This window comes from Pan troglodytes, chromosome X (genome assembly GCF_028858775.2).
Source record: "Pan troglodytes isolate AG18354 chromosome X, NHGRI_mPanTro3-v2.0_pri, whole genome shotgun sequence".
Classification (NCBI taxonomy): Eukaryota; Metazoa; Chordata; class Mammalia; order Primates; family Hominidae; genus Pan; species Pan troglodytes.
Window position 1 is genome coordinate 116,953,108 of NC_072421.2, and position 21,576 is coordinate 116,974,683.

The following is a 21,576-nucleotide window of genomic DNA, read 5'->3' on the forward strand; positions in this document are numbered from 1 at the left end:
CGTGGTCAGCCTAATGCAGCTAACGGTTGAGATGTACTGGGATCTAGGCTTGCCATTGCTTTGCCCTTTGGGAGCAACCAGCACCCCGTACTTGCCTTTGTGTTCTGGACACCCACTTAGTAGGACACTTGTAGAGGCACTTATTCATACCACAGCACAGGCTCCTGTCTCAGCATAAAGAACTCATTCAGTGTACATGCTTTGGCAGCCACATCCACCAGTGATGTGCGGTAACAAGTCTGTAAAGGGCTAAGAGAGTATTTTCAGTCCTGAGCGTCAGAAGACAGTGGAGCTTAGTGGAGTGGAGCTTGGCTCTGAGTCAAACAGACCCAGATTCAAGTTGATGCTTTGTGTCATGGTCTGTGATTTTAGAGACTGGCGTTTATCCTCTCACCAACTCCATTTTGTCATCCATATAATCAAGCTAATACGATAATACTACCTCTTTCATGAGGCTTTTGTGAGGATTAAATGAGATAGTATATAGAAAGCAATCAGTGGGCCAGGCACAGTGGCTCATGCCTGTAATCCCAGCACTTTGGGAGGCCGAGGTAGGCAGATCACCTGTGGTCAGGAGTCCAAGACCAGCCTGGCCAACATGGTGAAACCCCATCTCTACTAAGAAAAATTAGCCAGGCTTGGTGGCAGTCACCTGTAATCCCAGCTACTCAGGAGGCTGAGGCAGGAGAATCGCTTGAACCTGGGAGGTGGAGGTTGCAGTAAGCCAAGATCGTGCCACTGCACTTCAGCCCGGAAGACAGTGAGACTGTGTCTCCAACAGAAAAAAAAAAAAAAAGAAAAGAAAAGAAAGAAGAAAAAAAAGAAAGAAAGAAGAAAAAGAAAGCACTCAGTGCTAGGCCATGTCTTTATTTCATGACTATCCACGTAGCTTATGTGAGTAAACAGCTATATTTGGGAAAAGCTACTAGTGACACTGATATTGACAGGAATTTGATTTGACATTTAATAAGTGCCTGGTATGTACAATGAAGAGTGAAAGATCCTGAAGAGCTTGGATGACTAGGAAGGCCCCGTGCCTGCTGACTGGCTTGCTGGCTGGGAGGGAGCATAAAGACACCCAGATAACTCATATAAGGTAGAGTGTGCCGCAGCAGAGGTCTAAACGAGAAGCTAAGGGAGGCCAGGGGCGGTGGCTCATGCTTGTAATTCCAGCGCTTTGGGAGGCTGAGGCAGGTGGATCACTTGAGGTTAGGAGTTCGAGACCAGCCTGGCCAACATGGTGAAATCCCATCTCTACTAAAAATACAAAACAGCTGGATATGGTGGCAGGCACCTATAGTCCCAGCTACTTGGGAGGCTGAGGCAGGAGAATCACTTGAACCCGGGAATGGGGAGGTTGTAGTGAGCCGAGATCGCTCCATTGCACTCCAGCCTGAGTGACAAGAGTGAGACTCGATCTCAAAAAAAAAAAAAAAAAAAAAAAAAAAAAGGCTAAGGGAGCACAAGATATGGAGAGAGAAAGCCCCAGTTCAAACAGAAGCTGGAAAACAATTATAAAATAACCAAGGAAATATGAATACTAACTGAACTCAATATGTGATGATATTAAGGAATTATAAATTTTTAGGTGTGATAACGGTATTATACATATATTTTTGAGGAGCAATTATAGTTTAGATAAACATAATTCTAATTAATAATATGTAAGTCAGATGAATTGAAATGATGTCTCATGGGGGTAGAGATGAAAGAAGATTGGCCACGTATAGCTAATTGTTGAAGTTGGGTGATGGAACTTTGTGTTCATTTTACTGGCCTCTCTACTTTTATATATGGTTGAGATTTTTCACAATAAAAAGTTTTAAAAAGAGGGCTGGGCACAGTGGCTTATGCCTATAATGCCAGCACTTTGGGAGGCCAAGGCGGGCAGATCACTTGAGGCCAGGATTTCGAGACCAGCCTGGCCAACATCATGAAACCCTGTCTCTACTAAAAATACAAAAATTAGCTGGGCGTGGTGGCACACACCTGTAATCCCAGCTACTTGGAGGCTGGGGCAGGAGAATCACTTGAACCTGGGAGACAGAGGTTGCAGTAAGCCAAGATCGTGCCACTGCTCTCCAGCCTCAGTGACAGAGCGAGATTCCATAAAAAAAAAAAAAACTTTTTAAAAGAGGTAAAGTTGTGGCCAGGTACAGTGGCTCACGCCTGTAATCCCAGCACTTTGGGAGGCCGAGGCAGGTGGATCACAAGGTCAAGAGTTCAAAACTAGCCTGGCCAAGATGGTGAATCCCCATCTCTACTAAAAATACAAAAAAAATAGCCGGTTGTCTGTAATCCCAGCTACTCGGGAGGCTGAGGCAGAGAATTGTTTGAACCCGGGAGGCAGAGGTTGCAGTGAGCCGAGATTGCACTACTGCACTCCAGCCTGGGCGACAGAGCAAAACTCCGTCTCAAAAAATAAAAATAAAAGAGAGAGGTAAAGTTGAAGAAAAGGAAGGAAACAAGCAGTACACAATTGTGGAATCTGGAAAATTTTCAGGATGAGGTGGCATCTGACTTGGGCATGGGTGACTAGGGAGAGTTGATGTCGCAGTTTAAATCTGAAGGGAGTCTGCTGGCAGAATCTCCTCTTCCTTGAGGGGCTTCAGTCTTTTTTCTTTTAAGGCCCTCACTGATTGGATGAGGCCCACTCACATTATGGACAGGAATTTGTTTTACTCAAAGTCTACTGATTTAAATGTCAAACTCATCTTAAACATGCCTTTACAGCAACATCTAGACTAGTGTTTTTCCCAAATAGCTGGGTACTGTGGCCTAACCAAGTTGACATATGAAATTAATCATCACAGGGTGGCAGTGGGAAATGATACTAGGAAAACCGGTAGGGGCCAAATTGTAAAGGGTTTTGAATTCTATTAAAATTGTCTTTAGTAAACTTCTTTGGAAAATTTTTCTTCTCAAAATGTTTTCTTTAGAAAATTGGGAATTGTTGAAGGCTTCTGAGCAAAGCAATGGTAACATCTGATGAGTTTGGAAGGGTACTTGGCTGCAATGTGGAGGATGAGTTGGAGAGGGCAGAGACTGAAGGTCAAACGATGGGTAAGGAAACTGACCCTTGCTTAAGAGAGATGATGTGAGGTACTGGGAGTAGAGCTGAAAAGTATCCAAAGCATAGAATATAATGCAGGTAGCAGCAAGAGATCAGGCTGAGCAGTAGGCAGAGGCCAGGTCATGGAGCACCTGGTAAGCCAGATTAAAGAGCCTGGAGTTTATCCTGATGATAATGGGGGACCCACTGAAGAGTTGAAGTCAAGGGAGTAACCTGATTAAATCGCTCTGACTGCTAGATGGGGAATAAGGGCAGGTAGACCAGCTAGTAACAGTTGTAGTAGTGTGGGCAAAAGATGATGGTGGCTTGGACTAGGGTGAGAGTGGAAAGAAAGAAAAGTAAACAAATTTGGGACATGTTTGGAGCCACTGGAACTTGGTTAGTGATGGATTAGATCAGAGAAAGGTGAGAGACAGAGAAAACTTAAAGGTGACTCAGGTTTTGGGCCTGAGCAAGTAGGTTGATGACAGTGCCATTTGCTGACATGAGGAAAACTAGAGGACAGTCAGGATTGGAGTGGAGCAAAATCAAGAGTTCTGATTAGGACATATAAAGTTTCAGATGTTCAGTAGACTTCTGAGTAGCAATGTCAAGTAGCTAGTTGATTACATGATCCTGTGGCTCAGAGGAGAGATACAGATAGAAATTTGGAAATCATCAAGCAGAGGAGAACAGAAAGAAGGCCAGTGCAGTTGAAGGGTTTTGTGACCCTTTATCTTGGGTCACAAAAGAGTGACCCAAGATAAAGTTGAAAAGGTGGGAGGGTCAGGCATGGTGGTGCATGCCTGTGGTCCCAGCTACTAGGAAGGCTGAGGAAGGAGGATCACTTGAGCCCAAGAGTTCTGGACTGTAGAGCACTAAGCTAATCAGATGTCCACATTAAGTTCAGCATCACTATGGTGACCTCTCGGGAGCGGGGGACCACCAGGTTGCCAAAGGAGGGGTGAACCGGCCTAGGTTGGAAACAGCAGATCAAAACTCCTGTGCTGATCAGTAGTGGGATTCCACCTGTGAATAGCCTGTGTTGCCCACTCCAGCTTGGGCAACATAGTGACACCACATCTCTGTTAAAAAAAAAAAAAAAAAAAATTTTGAGACAGAGTCCGCTGCGACGTCCAGGTTGGAGTGGAATGGCGTGATCTCGGCTCACTGCTTCCTGGGTTCAAGCCATTCTCGTGCTTCAGCCTCCCGAGTAGCTGGGACTACAGGCATGAGCCACCACGCCTGGCTAATTTTTGTATTTTTAGTAGAAATGGGGTTTCACCATATTGGCCAGGCTGGTCTCAAACTCCCAACCTCAAGTTATCTGCCCACCTCGGCCTCCCAAAATGCTGGGATTACAGGCGTGAGCCACTGCACCCAACTTAAAAAATATTTTTTTAAAAAAAGAAAAAAAACGGTGGGCAGAGCAGATCATATAGGACCTTGTAGCCTACGAGCATGCTGGAACCACTTCCTACTGGCTCAGGAGAACTGACTGTTAAATTTCAGGAAATTTGGGAGCTGGTCGACTTCGCATTTGGCAGCCTGAAATCAGCCATAGTGGGAGTACTGATGCTGTTGAAATTGGTAAATGCTACAATTCAGCCCTTTTTTATTTTCCCCCAGAGAACCAGTTGTTAAACTTTGCCACCATATTAGTACTATGGCTTGTAGGCTCCAGTAAGAAATTTAGATTTTATTCTAAGTGTGATGTAAAGTCATTAAAATGTTTTAAGCAGGTGAGTAAAAGGATCTGATTTTTAAAAATCACTGTACGTGGCCAGGCGCAGTGGCTCACGCCTGTAATCCCAGCACTTTGGGAGGCCGAGGCAGGTGGATCACATGAAGTCAGGAGTTCAAGACCAGCTGGGCAACATGGTGAAACCCCGTCTGTACTAAAATACAAAAAAATTAGCCAGGCCTGGTGGTGCACACCTGTAATCCCAGCTACTCAGGAAGCTGAAGCAGGAGAATCGCTTGAACCCGGGAGACGGAGGTTGCAATGAGCCGAGATTGCGCCGCTGCACTCCAGCCTGGGTGACAGAGCGAGACTCCATCTCAAAAAATAATAATAATAATACATCACTGTACAAGAATGGACTCCCAGTGGGAGAAGGCAAGATCGCTAAGGAAACTGCTGCAACAATCCACATGCGCAGTGGTGCCTTGGCAGTGCAGGTAAGAGTTCAGTCAAGAAATTTGGAAGATTGTTAACATCCTAAGACTGGATACAGATGGACCTTGATTTATCACAAGTTGATTATAATTGACCTGTTATGTAATTCGTGTTACTTAGTGTCTTTTTGTTTTAGTTGTGGGGAGCACCAGATTACAGAATGATTACCTTGACTCATGACCCAGGGCTCTTTACAATTCTTACCAGAAACTGGCAGATGATAAATCAGTCATCTTATTTGGTAGCAAAATAAGGAGGTTACTTTCCTGAATGAACATAAATTTCCTCTTTTCAATATTTCAGTCTTACATTAGCAGGAGGAACTTGAAGTCTTGTGATTAGGCAGATTCTTTGTAAGGGAAAAGGCGGCTTACTATCCTTTTGGTAAAAGTTCTTTACTGATAGGGTAAAAAGGAAAGGAGGTTGAGTCCGAACAATGCTAAAGGAAACACTTTAAAGTAAGACATCCACTGAAGACCCCTAGCCATTTTGCCTACTGTAAAATAGAACCATCTACAATGTCTTGTGAAGAGAGAAATGAAATGAATTTTGATATTTGTTTTCTGCAAAGATTCTACATTACATTGTGTAAGTCTTGACCCACCATTTTTATAACTCATGCATAAAATTATGTGCAAATGCTTTAAAAATTCCAGCCCACTCTTATACTGAGCATTTTATGTACTCATTCAGCAAACCATTCATTGAGCACCAGTCATGTGTCAGCTGCTGCTTAAGGCACTAGAGATACGGAAATTAAAAAGACCCAGTCCTCACAGAGTTCACAGAACACTAGGAAAAACAGACATGTAAATTGGACATGATTACAGTACAATTGTGAAAGAGGTCTCTTTGAAAGAGTTGTCTGTATTTATTTACCATCTCCAGTCTTTCTTTTCCCATTCTCTCTCTTTTTTTTTTTTTTTTTTTGAGACAGAATCTCACTCTGTCGCCCAGGCTGGAGTGCAGTGGCACAATCTTGGCTCACTGCAACCTCCACCTCCCAGGTTCAAGCGATTCTCATGCCTCAGCCTCCCGAGTGGCTGGGATTACAGGCATCTGCCACCATGCCCGGCTAATTTTTGTATTTTTAGCAGAGACAGGGTTTTGCCATGTTGGCAAGGCTGGTTTCGAACTCCTGACCTCAGGTGATCTACTTGCCTTGGCTTCCCAAAGTGCTAGAATTAACAGGTGTGAGCCACCACGCCCAGCCCCCATTCTCTATTCTCTCTCTCTCTTTTTTTTTTTTTTTTTTTTTTTTGAGACAGAGTCTTACTCTGTTGCCCAGGCTGGAGTGCAGTGGCACAATCTCAGCTCACTGCAACCTCTGCCTCCCGGGTTCAAGCAATTCTCCTGCCTCAGCCTCCCAAGTAGCTGGGATTACAACCAGGCTGGGAGATTCAGCTTGTCCATTTCATGTTCTGTTTCTCACAATCATCTGTGTTTGCTTGTCACTGCACTTTAAAGAGAAGGCATAACTCAAAAGTTTCACCCTTCAACTTGATGGAGAATTATTTTTTATTTATTTATTTATTTATTTTTATTTTTATTTTTTTTGAAACAGGGTTTTTCTCTGTTGCCCAGGCTGGATTGCCGTGGTGCAATCTCGGCTCACTGCAGCCTCAACTTCCTGGGCTCGGTCGATCCTCCTGCCTCAGGATCTACTCCCTCCTGAGTAGCTGGGACTACAGGTACATGCCATCATGCCCGGCTGATTTTTTTTCTTTTGTAGAGATGAGGTTTCGTCATGTTGCCCAGGCTGGTCTTGGACTCCTGGGATCAAGCGATCTGCCAGCCTCAGCCTCCCAAAGTGCTGGAATTACAGGCATGAGCCACCGCGCCCAGCCATTCTATATTTTTAAAGCATAGAATATTGATTCTTTGAGCTGGATTAATGAGGAAAGATATAACAATCATTAATATAAAATAAAGAATTGTGAAACCTCGTTAATTTGCATGCCACTAACCTAAAATTGTAATAACCCAGGGCTTAGTAAGCAAATTAGTCATATAAACAGCATAACTATAGGGATATTTAAACTGTTTACCAAAAGAAGCTGCTTTTAAAGCCTGCTGAAGTACTTATTTATTACTAATAATGGCTAATATTATTGACACTTATAATGTTGCTGGCACTCTTCATTGTCTTATTTAATTTCCATAGCAACTCTAAGAGCTAGGTATTATCACTCCCATTTTTGAAATAAAGAAATTGAGGCCGGGCGCGGTGGCTCATGCCTGTAATCCCAGCACTTTGGGAGGCCGACGTGGGTGGATCACGAGGTCGAGAGATCGAGATCACCCTGACCAACATGGTGAAACCCCATCTCTACTAAAAATACAAAAAAAGCCAGGCATGGTGGCAGGCACCTGTAATCCCAGCTACTTGGGAGGCTGAGGCAGGAGAATCGCTTGAACCCAGGAGGCGGAAGTTGCAGTGAGCCAAGATCGTGGCATTGCACTCCAGCCTGGGCAAAAAGAGTGAAACTGTGTCTCAAAAAAAAGAAAAAAGAAAAAAAAAAAAGAAATTGAAGCTCAGAGAAGTTAAGGAACTCACTGGGTGCAGTGGCTCACGCCTGTAATCCCAGCACTTTGGCAGGCTGAGGTGGGTGGCTCACTTGAGGTCAGGAGTTTGAGACCAGCCTGGCCAACATGGCAAAACCCTGTCTCTACGAAAAATACAAAAATTAGCCAGGCGATGTGGCACGTGCCTGTAATCCCAGCTACTCAGGAGGTTGAGGCACAAGAATCGCTTGAAACCGGGAGGCAGAGGTTGCAGTGAGCCAAGATCATGCCACTGCACTGCAGCCTGGGTGACAGAGTAAGACCCTGTCTCCAAAAAAAAAAAAAAAAAAAAAAAGGAACTTGCTTAAGATCAAAAATAGCTAATGAGTAGAAGAGACAAGGGTTCCAATCCAGGTCTGTGTGATGCTGAAGCCCACAGGCAGAAGATTCGCACTCTACCTAGGCTTCCACAGATCACTCAACCATGCATGAAAGTAAGGCCTGAAAAGTGTCTCTACTAGGTTGCCCTTCATTAATCTAGTTCCAGTCATGTATAATAAAATGGAGTGTCTTTCCAAAATTTCATAATTTAGATTTCACTCATTTAGGCCGACTTCCCCCCTATACATACCCACTAGTTGGAATTAGTTGCCTTTTAATATATGCTGTATTGAATGTCCTTATAGTTGGGGGTCATGAGAAAAGCTAAAGTCTAACTTGGACAAGATGACGACTGGCATTGCCAGGGTTGTGCAGCAACAGTAGTGGGGTGGGGTGTCCTGCAAGGACATGAGTTACGTGGCTGTCAGGGGCATCATAAATTGTAGTGTAAAGCCTTGGAGCCTAGAGGCCAAGGTCACAGAGTCACCAGGAGGCAGGATCCTGGAGTACAGATTGCAGTGGCCCAGTAGGCACAGCATCTGGCCTCTAGGTCTGCCTCTGCTATGCACCAGCTGGGGGCTTTGGTTAAGTCGCTCTGCTTCTCCAGGTCATAGGTTTTTGTTTGTGAAACAAATAATTGGAAGGGAAGATCTTAGGGTCCATTTCAGATTGGGGTCTCTGGTTTAGGGATCTGCGTTATCAGAGTCTAAAGTAATCAAGTCCTTAGAGATCTAGTAATCAGAAGGAGAGCAAGAAAGAGCCAGCTTTCATTGTCAGGGGCAACAAAGAGGTGGCTCATGCCCATAATCCCAGCACTTTGGGAGGCCGAGGCAGGAGGATCACCTGAGGTCAAGAGTTTGAGGCCAGCCTGGCCAACATGGTGAAACCCCACCTCTACTAAAAGTACAAAAATTAGCTGGGTGTGGTGGCATGCACCTGCAATCCCAGCTACTCGGGAGGCTGAGGCAGGAGAATTGCTTGAATCTGGGAGGCAGAGGTTGCAGTGAGCCGAGATCAACCACTGCTCTCTAGCCTGAGTGACAGAGTGGGACTCCATCTCAAAAAAAAAAAAAAAGAAAAAGAAAGTCCAGAAAGCCTGGTTTGAATCAGTAAAATCGAGTTTTCACACTGCTTCACTGATTGTAATTCATTCTTCTACAGATTTTTAAGGAGGGTGGAAGAGAGAAAAGCTAAGTAAAATGTGGTCCTAGCCATCACAGGTCTCATAGTATCCTGAGGGAAAGAGACAGGAAACAACTAACTGGAATATAAAACAGAATAAAATGTGTTCATTACCTGCTGTATGACCTTGGTCAAATCACTTAACCTGTCCCTGAGCCTCAGTTTCCTCAACTGTAACAGACACATAAGCAGTCAATAAATGTCAGCAGCTATGCATCAGTAGTGGCAATAGTAATATGGACTACATGTGTAATATTTTGTACTATGCCGTTACATCTTAGTAAAATAGAACCATCTACAATGTCTTGTGAAGACAGAAATGAAATGAATTTTGATATTTGTTTTCTGCAAAGATTCTACATTACATTGTATAAGTCTTGACCTACCGTTTTTATAACTCATGTATAAAATTATGTGAAAATGCTTTAAAAATTCCAGCCCACTCTTATACTGGGCATTTTATGTACTCATTCAGCAAACCATTCATTGAGCACCAGTCATGTGTCAGCTGCTACTTAAGGCACTAGAGATACGGAAATTAAAAAGACCCAGTCCTCAGAGTTCACAGAACACTAGGAAAAACAGACATGTAAATTGGACATGATTACAGTACAAGTGTGAAAGAGGCCTCTTTGAAAGAGTTGTCTATATTCACCATCTCCAATCTTTCTCTTCCCATTCTTTTTTTTTTTTGAGACAGAGTCTCACTCTGTCGCCCAGGCTGGAGTGCAGTGGCGCGATCTCAGCTCACTGCAACCTCCACCTCCCAGGTTCAGGTGATTCTCATGACTCAGCTTCCTGAGTAGCTGGGATTACAGGCACCCGCCACCATGCCCAGCTCATTTTTGTATTTTTAGCAGAGACAGGGTTTTGCCATGTTGGCCAGGCTGGTCTCGAACTCCTGACCTCAGGTGATCCACTTGCCTTGGTCTCCCAAAGTGCTAGAATTACAGGCGTGAGCCACCATGCCCAGCCCGATTCTCTCTTGAGTCCATTCCAGTCAGACTTTTGCTCCACCACCCAATAAACTTCTCTTTTATTTTTTGAGACATGGACTCACTCTATCGCCCAGGCTGGAGTACAGTGGCACAATCATGGTTCACTGCAGCCTCAACCTCATGGGCTCAAGCAACCCTCCCACCTCAGCCCCCCCAAGTAACTGGGACTATAGGTGTGCACCACCACACCCAGCTAATTTTTATATTTTTTGCAGAGATAGGGGTCCCACTGTGTGGCCCAGGCTGGTCTTGAACTCCTGGGCTCAAGCAATCCTCCCCCCATGGCCTCCCAAAGTGCTGGGATTGCACATGTGAGCCACTGCACCCAGCCAAAACTTCTCTTTTTATGATAACCAGTGACCTCCATGTGTTTAGATCCAATGGTCACTTCTCAGTCTTCATCTTACTGGGCCCTCAGCAGCTCACCACTCCTCCTTGACATAACACCTTCACTTGGCTTCCTGGACACCACACTTTCCTTTTCCTTCTTCACCAACTGCTCCTTCTCAGTCTTCTTTGCGGGGTCTAATGTGGAAGTATCCCCAGGCTCAAGCCCTAAGTGATCTCATCTGGTCTCCTGGCTTTAAATACCACCCATGTACTGATGACTCCCTAATTATGTCTCCGGCCCTGACCTCTCCCCTGAACTCCAGACTCATGTAGCCAACTCTCCATCTCCATTTGAATGGCTAACAAGCATTGCGCAGTTGAACTCCTGATGTTTTCACCCACCCTCAAAAAACAAAAACAAAAAGCCAACCTGCTTCTCCCATAGCGTCCTCCATCTCAGTTCATGGCACTTCTGTCTATCCCGTCACTTAGGCCAGAAACTTTAGAGCCATCCTTGACTCTCCTCTCACACCCTCATCCAGTCCATCAGCCAATCCTGTTGACTCTACCTTCAGAATATATCGAGTCTGATCACTGCTCACCACTCCACCACTAGCATCCCAGTCCAAGCTACCGTCATCTCTTGCCTAAATTACTCTAGTAATCTCCTAACCAGTCTCCATCCTACTTTTCCCTCCATTCTTGAGTCTTTTTCAACACAGCAGCCAGTGATCATGTGAAAATATAAATTAGGTCATGCCATTCTTCTATTCATAACCCCCCCCCCCCAGTGACCAGTCTTCTCAGTAAAAGCCAAAATTCTTACTGTGTGCCCTACCAGCCTTATACAACATAGCCACCATTTACTTTTGTGAAGTCATATCCCATTACTCTCTATTTTGTTCATTCCATTACCACCACATTGGCCTCCTCATTGCCTCTGTAACACCCCGGACATGCTCCTGTCCCAGGGCCTTTGAAGATATCTGTACAACTTGCTTCCTCACTTCCTTCAGATCTCCAAAAAGCCATCTTCTTGGTGAGGTCTTCTCTGATTACCCTAATAAAAACTTCAGCATCCTCCAGACACTCCTTATGTTCCCCCTGCTTTTATTTTATCCAGAGCACTCACCTCCTCTTAGTATTTGGCGTAATTTACTTATTTATTTTCTTTCTTTGTCTTGTCTTCCCCTGCAATTAGAATTTCAGCTTTATAGGAACAGGGACTTTTGTCTGTTTGGTTCACTAATGTATCCTGAGTGTCGGGCATATAGTAAGTATCAATAAATATGCAAATAAATGAATAGTCTTTAGAGGAGATAATGGGAGTATAAAAAAGAGCTAAGGAGTGCAGTCAGTATGATTGGGGTGAGTGATGCTTTTCATGTTGGAAAAGTTGTCATGAAGGGCCTTACATGTCATTCTAAGGAGCTTAGATTTTATCCTATAGGCGGTAAAATGTCAGTAAAGTAGTCAGTGGTCTGAATTGGAATTTTAGAAATGCGTTCTGGCTGTAGTATAAAGAATGAGGCCGGGCACGGTGGCTCATACCTGTAATCTCAGCACTTTCGGAGGCCGAGGCAGGTGGATCACCTGAGGTCAGGAGTTCAAGACCAGCCTGCCCAACACAGGGAAACCCCATCTCTACTAAAAATACAAAAATTAGGCAGGTGCGATGGCATGCACCTGTAATCCCAGCTACTTGGGAGGCTGAGGCAGGAGAATCGCTTGAACCCAGGAGGCAGAGGTTGCAGTGAGCCGAGATCGTGTGACTGCACTCCAACCTGAGCAACAGAGCGAGACTCTGTCTCAAAAAAAAAAAAGAAGAAGAAGAATGAATTGGAGGCTGGGTGTAATGGCTTATACCTGTAATCCTAGCACTATGGGAGGCCAAGGTGGGAGGATCACGTGAGCCCAGAAATTCAAGACCAGCCTGGGCAACATAGGGAAACCCTGTCTCTACAAAAAATATAAAATTAGCAGGGCATGGTGGCACATGCCAGTAGTCCCAGCTACCAGGGAGGCTAAGGTGGGAGGATCACCTGAGCCCAGGAGGTTGAGGCTGCAGTGAGCCGTGATTGCACCATTGCACTCCAGCCTGGGTAACAGAGCGAGACTCTGTCTCAAAAAAAGAAAGAAAAAAGAAAAGAAAAGAATTGAAAAGGACAAGAGTGGGTCCAAGAGGCCAGTAACAGACTGCTACAGTAATGCACACATGAGATGGTGGTAGCCTGAATTATGGGAGTGCCAGTGGGGATGGAAAGGAGGATTGCTTGGATAGGGCAGTAAGGGTGGGCGAAATGAAGGAATTCCAGGTTTCTGGCTTGGGGTAGCTTGTTAAAGACTTGGGCCATTCATCACTGAGATAAGAAATACAGAAGAAAGAATAAATCTGACACTGTCAAGAAGAAAGGCAACGATAGATTCTAGGTGTGTCGAGTTTTGAGTACTTGTGTACTATCCAGGTAGAGCTGCCCAGTAGGCAGTTAGGTGCTTGGTTTTGGAGGTCAGTGGGAGGTCAGAGCCAAAGTTAAAGATTTGGGAGCCATCTGCCTGTAGGAGGTGTTTAAAGCAAAAGCTATGGTAGAATTTCCTAGAAAAGGTATATAAATTGAGGAGGACCAAAAGAGTTCCTGGTTATCAGTGCCAAATATTGCCCCCTAAGAAATCCAGTAATAATATAGCCAAAAAGAGCCACTGGATTTGGAAACCAGGAGGTCGACAATGGAATACATTTCATTTATTCAAATGTTTATTAAATATCTACTATGTGTTAAGAATACTAAGGATACAGAAGTCAATAAAACAGATCAAAAAATCCCTCCTTACATGTAGCTGAAATTCTAGTTGCAGAGAAGGAGCAGATAAATAAAGGAAATAAATAAGTAAATTATTCCAAATATTAAAAGGCAGTGAATGCTCTGAAGGTTAGATAAGCTGCCTAGGGTCGCAGGGCCAAGTAAGTGAAGAAACTAGGACTAGAAACGAACCTGCTCAACTCCAGAGTTGTGCTCTTCTTACTGTTGTACCACACCTCCTCTCCCACATCGATAATCTTGGTTCCATTGCCACAGAATGCCATATAGCCCCAACTAAACGTTTCAGAAACAAACCAAAGTATGTGTATAGCTTAATCTAAACTCAACACCATTTCTGAAAGCCAGCTCTGAGGGGACATCCCCTTCACAGTGGACAGGTAGTACCAGTTTTATATGTAGATGGTATATTGAAAAGTCATTTCATCTGATCGTAAAATTATTTTTCTAAGAGGATGGCTGGGTGCAGTGGCTCACGCCTGTAATCCTAGCACTTTGGGAGGCCAAGGCAGGTGGGTCACTTGAGGCCAGGAGTTTCAGACCAGCCTGGCCAACATCGTGAAACCCCATCTCTACTAAAAATATAAAAATTAGCCAGGTGTGGTGGTGTGCACCTGTAGTCCTAGATACTCAGGAGGCTGTGACAGGAGAATCGCTTGAACCCGGGAGGTGGAGGCTGCAGTGAGCCGAGATCATGCCACTGCACACCAGCCTGGGCAACAGAGTGTGAGACTCTGTCGCAAAAAAATAATAATATTAAAGGAGAAAACGTTCCTTTCAGAGATGGAGCATTTTGGTAATAATAGGGTTCCGTCAGGATGGCTCTGAAGGTGGTGATGATGTCCACGGGGTGGCCAAAATGGTATAAAGGTGAGGATCACTGAAGCCGAAGGCCAGAAACTGGTCATGGGCTGGGTCATCTTTATAGATGCCAAAGTTACCTAAGATGATGGCGAGGCTAGGAGAGGGTGAGCCACCAGGTATCACAGTCTTCAATGAACGTGGAAGAGTGGCCAGATTAGTAGATAATAGCAGGCCAAGGAGTATGGTTCAGTGACATCAGCCCCAGCTAAGTGCTTCTGTCGTGAGAGTGAAGGAGGAAGGGTTTGGGAACAGCAACAGAGAGCGAGAAGAATGCCACCATCACAATGCTCCCCACCCTGTCACATCTGTGAGGTGGAGAAATGAACAGCCTCCGCTTGGGAGCTTCACAGGGGAAGGACCAGTAAAGACAAGGAAACAGAATACTTTAAAAAGGCTAAGGGCATGGGATTATGTTTATCATGTCCAGAAGGCACAGGTTGGGAGGGAATGTAAGTATGAAATTGAATCTGTCCCAAATGTCTGCTTCCTTCCAGGCAAAATAAACGACAAATATATGGACAGGGTATCATGATTGTATTGCATGTTAATATCCGTTCTAAGCCCACAGAACAAGAAGAACCCCACAGCAGCCATTCTTTGCCATCATCTTGGCCAGGAACCCAGCATCCAGAATGTAGACTTGAGACCCTGGCTCCTTCCACTAGGACATTTATTTCCTAATGTTTCAATCACCTCATCCCAGCTTCTGTTTCCTGTCAGGCTCAGAGCCCCTACCTCCCACACAGTGGAGGAGTAGATGTCCATTTCTCAGGAGCAGTGGACTGCTTCCGGCAGATAGTGAAGGCCCAGGGGGTCCTGGGGCTCTGGAATGGATTGACAGCCAATTTACTGAAGGTGAGAAGAGCCACCAGCCTCCGCTGCTCCCCTGCCTCTTCCAATTCTACCCTCTTCCTTTGTCACCCCCAACCCCTACTACAGTTTGCTTGGAAAACCCCCTCTAGCACTATTGGGTAGCACAAGGCCCATGAATGCACACTGTCTGTCAGCCCCGTAGAGAGGGGAACCTGTGCAGTGGTGGAGTATCTTATACCCCATTCCAGAGGAGCTGAGCATTTAGTGCAGAGATACTTAATGTGGAGGTTCATGGGCCCCTAAGGGGAACCTAACCCCTCATCCTAAAATTCTATGCAAAAATGTATGTGTATATGCATATGTGCATCATATTCCCAAAGAACTCCATGACAAAAACAAACAAACAAACAAACAAACAAAAAACGTTAAGCACTCTGGACTAACCTTGCACTAGCTGGCATGTAAATGATTCCAGTCAAGGCCAACATATAGTGACAGGTAGTATCAGATAGTCTGCGTGCATATGACCCAGATCTAGTGCCTCCCAGGCAGGTCATGCCCTTCAATCACTGTCATTCCTCTCCCAACCCACACTGAGCCAGCTTTCCTTTTGCCATCTTTCCTGATTCCAAAAAGAGTTACCATTTGTATTGCCACCGCCATTATCTCACTTTACAAGATAATTTACCCTGATCCAAGTTGACTGCAGACACATTGATGTTTTCTTTTTAAGAACTTAACTTGATTTTCATTTTTGGTTTTAACAGATAGTTCCATATTTTGGAATTATGTTTAGCACCTTTGAGTTCTGCAAGAGAATCTGTCTTTATCAAAATGGTTACATTCTGTCTCCACTGAGCTATAAATTGACCCCAGGAGTCGATCAGAGTTTGCAGCCCCAGGAATTACGAGAATTAAAGAAGTTCTTCAAAACGAGAAAACTGAAGCCTAAAAAACCAACTCTATAAAATGGAATGGAACTAGAAGTGCACTGACTGACAGCATGTTGCAATCACAGATAAATGTAGCCTCATAACTGTGCACCTGAGGAGGGATGAGAAGCTACTGCTATCTGCTGCTCTGGGAAATGAGATGGTTTGGCCATGCACCACCTCAGATCTCCAAACTGATGTCCCTGTGAACACCTGCACTATGAGAAGGTTTCCCAACAAGAGTGTATCATGATGGCATTCCACGAGATTTTATAACCAGAGTCTAGCAGTGATAAAATGTACAATTTACGCTCTGAATAGAAACATGACACCAAAGAAAGGGCATTGCCATGACATCTCAAAGCAACAGGTAATTGAAGTGGCTGAGTGGATACCACGTTGTGAGGTCAGCCACTGGGTCACTTGTAGTCAATGCAAAGCTTGCACAAACCAACATCAGCCTAGTTTCACTCAGTTTGACCTGAGACTTTCCAATACAATCTGTTGTTTTGTTTTGTTTTTAGAGACAGGGTCTTGCTCTGTCACCCAGACTGGAGTACAATGACACAATCATAGCTCACTGCAGCCTTGAACTACTGGGCTCAAGACATCCTCCTGCTTCAGCCTCCAGAGAGTTGGGACCATAGGTGCACACCACCACACCTAGCTAATTTTTGGGGGAGGTCTTGCTATGTTGCCCAGGCTGGTCTTGAACTCCTGGGCTCATGCAATCCTCCTGCCTTGGCCTCCCAAAGCGCTAGGATTAGAGGTGTGAGCCGCTGCACCCTGCCCCAGTACAATCTTTCTTGAACTCAAATTTTTGCTGACATCTGAGTGCGCACACCACAGTGTAAATTATGCCTTATCAGAATCTAAATGAAAATAGCGAACATTTAAAAGCTATCACCATTGTAGTAGAATCATCCTTCTTTTTTGAAATTTGAAGCATCCCAGGCTTAAAATCTTGTGTTTCAGAAAGTTTATATCATGACTGCTTAATTATCCCCCCAAAGACCTTCTGATTGAAGTCATGTACAGTTCAGTGGCCTAAATTCTCTGCCTTTTTAACTTGCTTTGCAAGCCTACTCTGAAAATAAGTTATTTAGTCAAGTTATTCTCAAAGATGTCCCAGTTGCCTAGAAAGGATCAAATGGAACATTTGACACACATACTCAAAAAAATGTAACTGACTATAAACACTTTAACCTAATCATCTGTATCAAACTTTCTAAAAATCAAATCTCAGGATTGTTCCACTTTAGAGATTCTATGTAAAGTTTATATAACTATACTTGTCAAATAGCACCTATCTATGCATTTAAAAATGCATTAATATCTAACATAAAATTGTTAATTTATACACACACATACACTCATACATAGAGAGAGATTTTCGGTATGTTGCAAGTATTTTTTCCGATTAAATTTATTTTCCAAAGAAAAAATGATGTGTTGGTCATTTATTGCTAGTCTGAGTTATAAAACTATGGTTAAATACATATTGGCCAAATCTGTAAACTCTCAAAGCCTTATCCTATTTAAGTATACCAAAATAATTCACTTTTCCAACTGCTGCGGCATTCTGTTTTATGGAGAATGGCAGTTAACACACACACACATGGAAATCTCATCTGTAACTCAATCTGTTAGAGTTTGGAGGGTGGCAGATTCTTTACCCAAAGTGAATAGTTCATGTTTATTACTCTTTATTTTCCTTGAAACAGACAACTTTTCAAACAGTTCTGAAAGCTGCAAAAATATTTTTTACTTTAACTATAAAATCCTAACCTCACATTATTTCATGATAATATCTTGTGTATTCTTCCACAAGTAATTTTTTTTTTTTTGAAAAAAAATTGTCACCCAGGCTGGAGTCCAATGGCGCGATCTCAGCTCACTGGAACCTCCTCCCGGGTTCGAGCAGTTCTCCAGCTTCAGCCTCCCGAGTAGCTGGGATTACAGGCGCCTGCCACCATGCCTGGCTAATTTTTGTATTTTTAGTAGAGACAGGGTTTCACCATGTTGGCCAGGCTGGTCTCGAACTCCTGACCTTAGGTGATCTGCCCACCTCTGCCTCCCAAAGTGCTGGGATTACAGGTGTGAGCCACCACACCCTGCCCTTCCACAAGTATTATTAAATAGATAGCTAAACTCTTGCAGTTGTCATGCACAGAAATGTTTTCTGAGCTGCAGTTTTGATTTTTTCTTCATTAAATTAAGTGGGGAAAATAATACGCCTGATTTTTCTAATTTCAGAAGAACTCTAAAACTCTTGTTCTATTTCTAAAATAAACTTCCAGCTAATTTCATTTTCTTTGGATTATGAAGAGAGAGTTCTGCCTTTCTGCTTTATGACTGACAGTGAGCACCACACTGGACTAAGTACTTGAGAAGGATTATAAAGATGTGTGATGCAATGTTGACTCAGGAGGAATTTATGGTCTTGAGGAACAAATCATACCTACATATATGAAATGACTATGATTACAAAGCAAATACAAGCAAAGGCATGATAATGTAGTATGAACTGTTCATAAGATTGCCAAGAAGCTCTATACAAACTTAGTGAATAAAAAACTAAAGGGATCATCACATGGGAGAGAGACTAGTGATCAACAGGGATTTGGGGAGGTTGTGAGTCTTTTTTTTTTTTTTTTTGAAACAGAGTCTCGTTCTGTTGCCCAGCCTGGAGTGCAGAGATGCAATCTTGGCTTACTGCAACCTCCACCTCCTGGTTCAAGTGATTCTCGTGCCTCAGCCTCCTGAGTGGCTGGGACTACAGGCGCCTGCCACCATGCCCAGCTAATGTTTGTATTTTCTTGGTAGAGATGGGGTTTCACCATGTTGGCCAGGCTGGTCTTGAACTCGTGACCTCAGGTGATCCACCTGCCTCAGCCTCCCAAAGTGCTGGGATTACAGGCATGACCCACCGCACCCAGCCATGAGTCTTGAACTAAGTTTTGAAAGAAGTTAAGGGATATGTATTGGTCACGAATAGGAAGGCATTGCAGGTTAAAGGCAGGGCATTGCAGCATCACAGAGATGGAAGCAAGCAAAAGTGGGTCACAGCAAGAAAAGTGGCTTTGTGCATTTATTCAATAACTGCTAGGCACTACAGACACAGTGGCACAAAAGGCAGATAAGGTCCTTGCCTTCAAGGAGCTTACACTCTAGTGAGAGTGGCAGTCAATAAACAAGTAAACTAATAAATAATTTAGGTAATCATGGACTGTGATGTTATGAAGGTGCTTATATACAGGGTGCTTTATTAGAGAATTATGTGGAGGTAAGGGGAATATTTTATTTTTGGTTTTTGTTTTGAGACAAGGTCTCGCTCTGTCGCCTAGGCTGGAGTGCAGTGGCGCGATTTCAGCTCACTGCAACCTCTGTCTCCCCAGCTGAAGTCACAGGGGAATATTTTAAATCAGGGAGCCAGAGAAGGCCACTCTGACAGGTGACATTTGAGATGAGACCAGAAGGATGAGAATGAGCCAACTATGCAAAGAACCAGGGAGAGCTGGTCAAAGTGCAGTGGTGTTTACAAGTAATTGACCACAATCAGCTACAGATTTCTTTGTTCCTTCCCACTCCCACTGCTTCACTTGACTTGCCCTAAAAAAAAAAAGAAAAAAAGAAGGGCTGGGCGCGGTGGCTCACGCCTGTAATCCCAGCACTTTGGGAGGCCAAGGCAGGCGGATCACTTGGTCAGAAATTTGACACCAGCCTGGCCAACATGGTGAAACCCCGTCTCTACTAAAAACACAAAAATTAGCTGGGCCTGGTAGCACACACCTGTAATCCCAGCTACTCAGGAGGCTGAGGCAGGAGAATCCCTTGAACCCGGGAGGCGGAGGTTGCAGTGAGCCGAGATCGCACCACTGCACTCCAGCCTGGGTGACAGAGCAAGACTCCGTCAAAAAAAAGAAAGAAAGAAAGGACAGAAAGGAAAGAAAGAGAGACAGAGAAAGAAAGGAAAGAAAGAAAAGAAAGGAAAGAAAGGAAAAGAGAAAGAAAGAAAGAAGAAAGAAAGAAAGAAAGAAAGAAAGAAAAGAAAGAAAGAAAGAAAGAAAGAAAGAAAGAAAGAAAGAAAAGAAAAGAAAGAAGAGAAAGAAAGGAGAGAAAGAACGAGGGAGAAGAGCATTCCTGGAAAGAAGAGAAAGAAAGAAAGGAGAGAAAGAACGAGGGAGAAAAGCATTCCTGGCAGAGGGAAGAACAAGCGCAGAAGTGTGGCAGTGGGAAAGCCTTGGTGAACAGAAAGGAGGCGAGGGTAGCCAGAGTGTGGTGAGAGAGTGGGATGAGATGAGATTGGAGAGAGACAGCCAGGTCTTATGTGGCCACGTGGGCCAGAACAAGAAGTTAAATTTTATTCTAAATGCTGTGGGGAGGCATTGAAGGTTTTTAAGCAGAAAAGCGATATAATCTGACTTTGATTTTTATAAGATTACTCAGTTGCTGTGTGGAGAATGGATTGGAGGGAAGCAAGGCTGTGAGTGAGAAGACCAGTTAAGAAGCGATTTCGGAAGTCCAAGCAAGAAAGGATGGCTTGGACTAGAATGGTGGCAATAAAGATGGAGAGGAATGAATGAGTTCAAGATGTATTTTGAAGGTGGACTCAGCATGATTTGCTGAAGGATTGAATATAGGGAGTTAAAGAAAGGAGTCAAGGGTGGCACCTAGGTTTTTGGTTTTTGTTTTTCTGAGACAGGATATCACTCTGCTCCCCCAGGCTGGAGTGCAGTGGCGCAGTGGCGCAATCTCGGCTCACTGCAACTTCCGCCTCCCAGGTTCAAGCAATCCTCCCGCCTCAGCCTCCCAAGTAGCTGGGATTATAGGCATGCACCACCACGCCCAGCTAATTTTTGTATTTTTTGTGGACATGGGATTTCACCATGTTGCCCAGGCTGGTCTCGAACTCCTGAGCTCAAGTGATCAAGGCCTGCCTCGGCCTCCCAAAGTGCTGGGATTACAGATGTGAGCCACCGAGCCTGGCTGGTTTTTGCCTTTTGACTTGAGAACAGGTAGATGATCTTGCCATTTGCTGATGTGAGGAAGACTGAGGAGGGACAGAGTTTTGGTGGGGAGGAATTCAAAGTTCTGTTTTGGACATGTTAAATTCAAAATGCCCATGAGACATGCAAGTAGAGAAGTAGACAGTGGGCTGGAGCACATGCTGTCTGTGTAATTGTCCAAACCAGTCGTGGTAAGCAGAATAATGGCCCTCACCAAAGATGTCCACACCTTAACCCCCAGAACCTGTGAGTATGTTACCTTTCATGACAAAAGAGACTTTGCAGATGTGATTACTGTTACAGACATTGAGATGGAGGGATTCTCCTGGATTCATTGGGTGGGCCCCTAATCACAATCCTTAAAATCACAAGTGGGGCCAGGCACGGTGGCTCACGGCTGTAATCCCAGCACTTTGGGCGGCCAAGGCGGGTGGATCATTTGAGGTCAGGGGTTTGAGACCAGCCTGGCCAACATGGTGAAACCCCACCTCTAAACTAAAAATACAAAAATTAGC

General features: G+C 44.2%; 1 protein-coding gene across 1 annotated transcript in view; it reads left to right on the plus strand.

Moving 5' to 3' along the window:
* Window positions 1–17,497, plus strand: part of SLC25A43 (solute carrier family 25 member 43) — a 49,668-nt gene extending 32,171 nt beyond the window's left edge. Inside the window, exons 4-5 of the mRNA XM_016943508.4 lie at window positions 15,028–15,162; window positions 15,888–17,497. Coding sequence (XP_016798997.1) covers window positions 15,028–15,162; window positions 15,888–16,088 — 336 coding nt within the window. The 3' untranslated portion in view covers window positions 16,089–17,497. The remainder of the gene's footprint in view (window positions 1–15,027; window positions 15,163–15,887) is intronic.
* The last annotated feature ends 4,079 nt before the right edge of the window (window positions 17,498–21,576 follow it).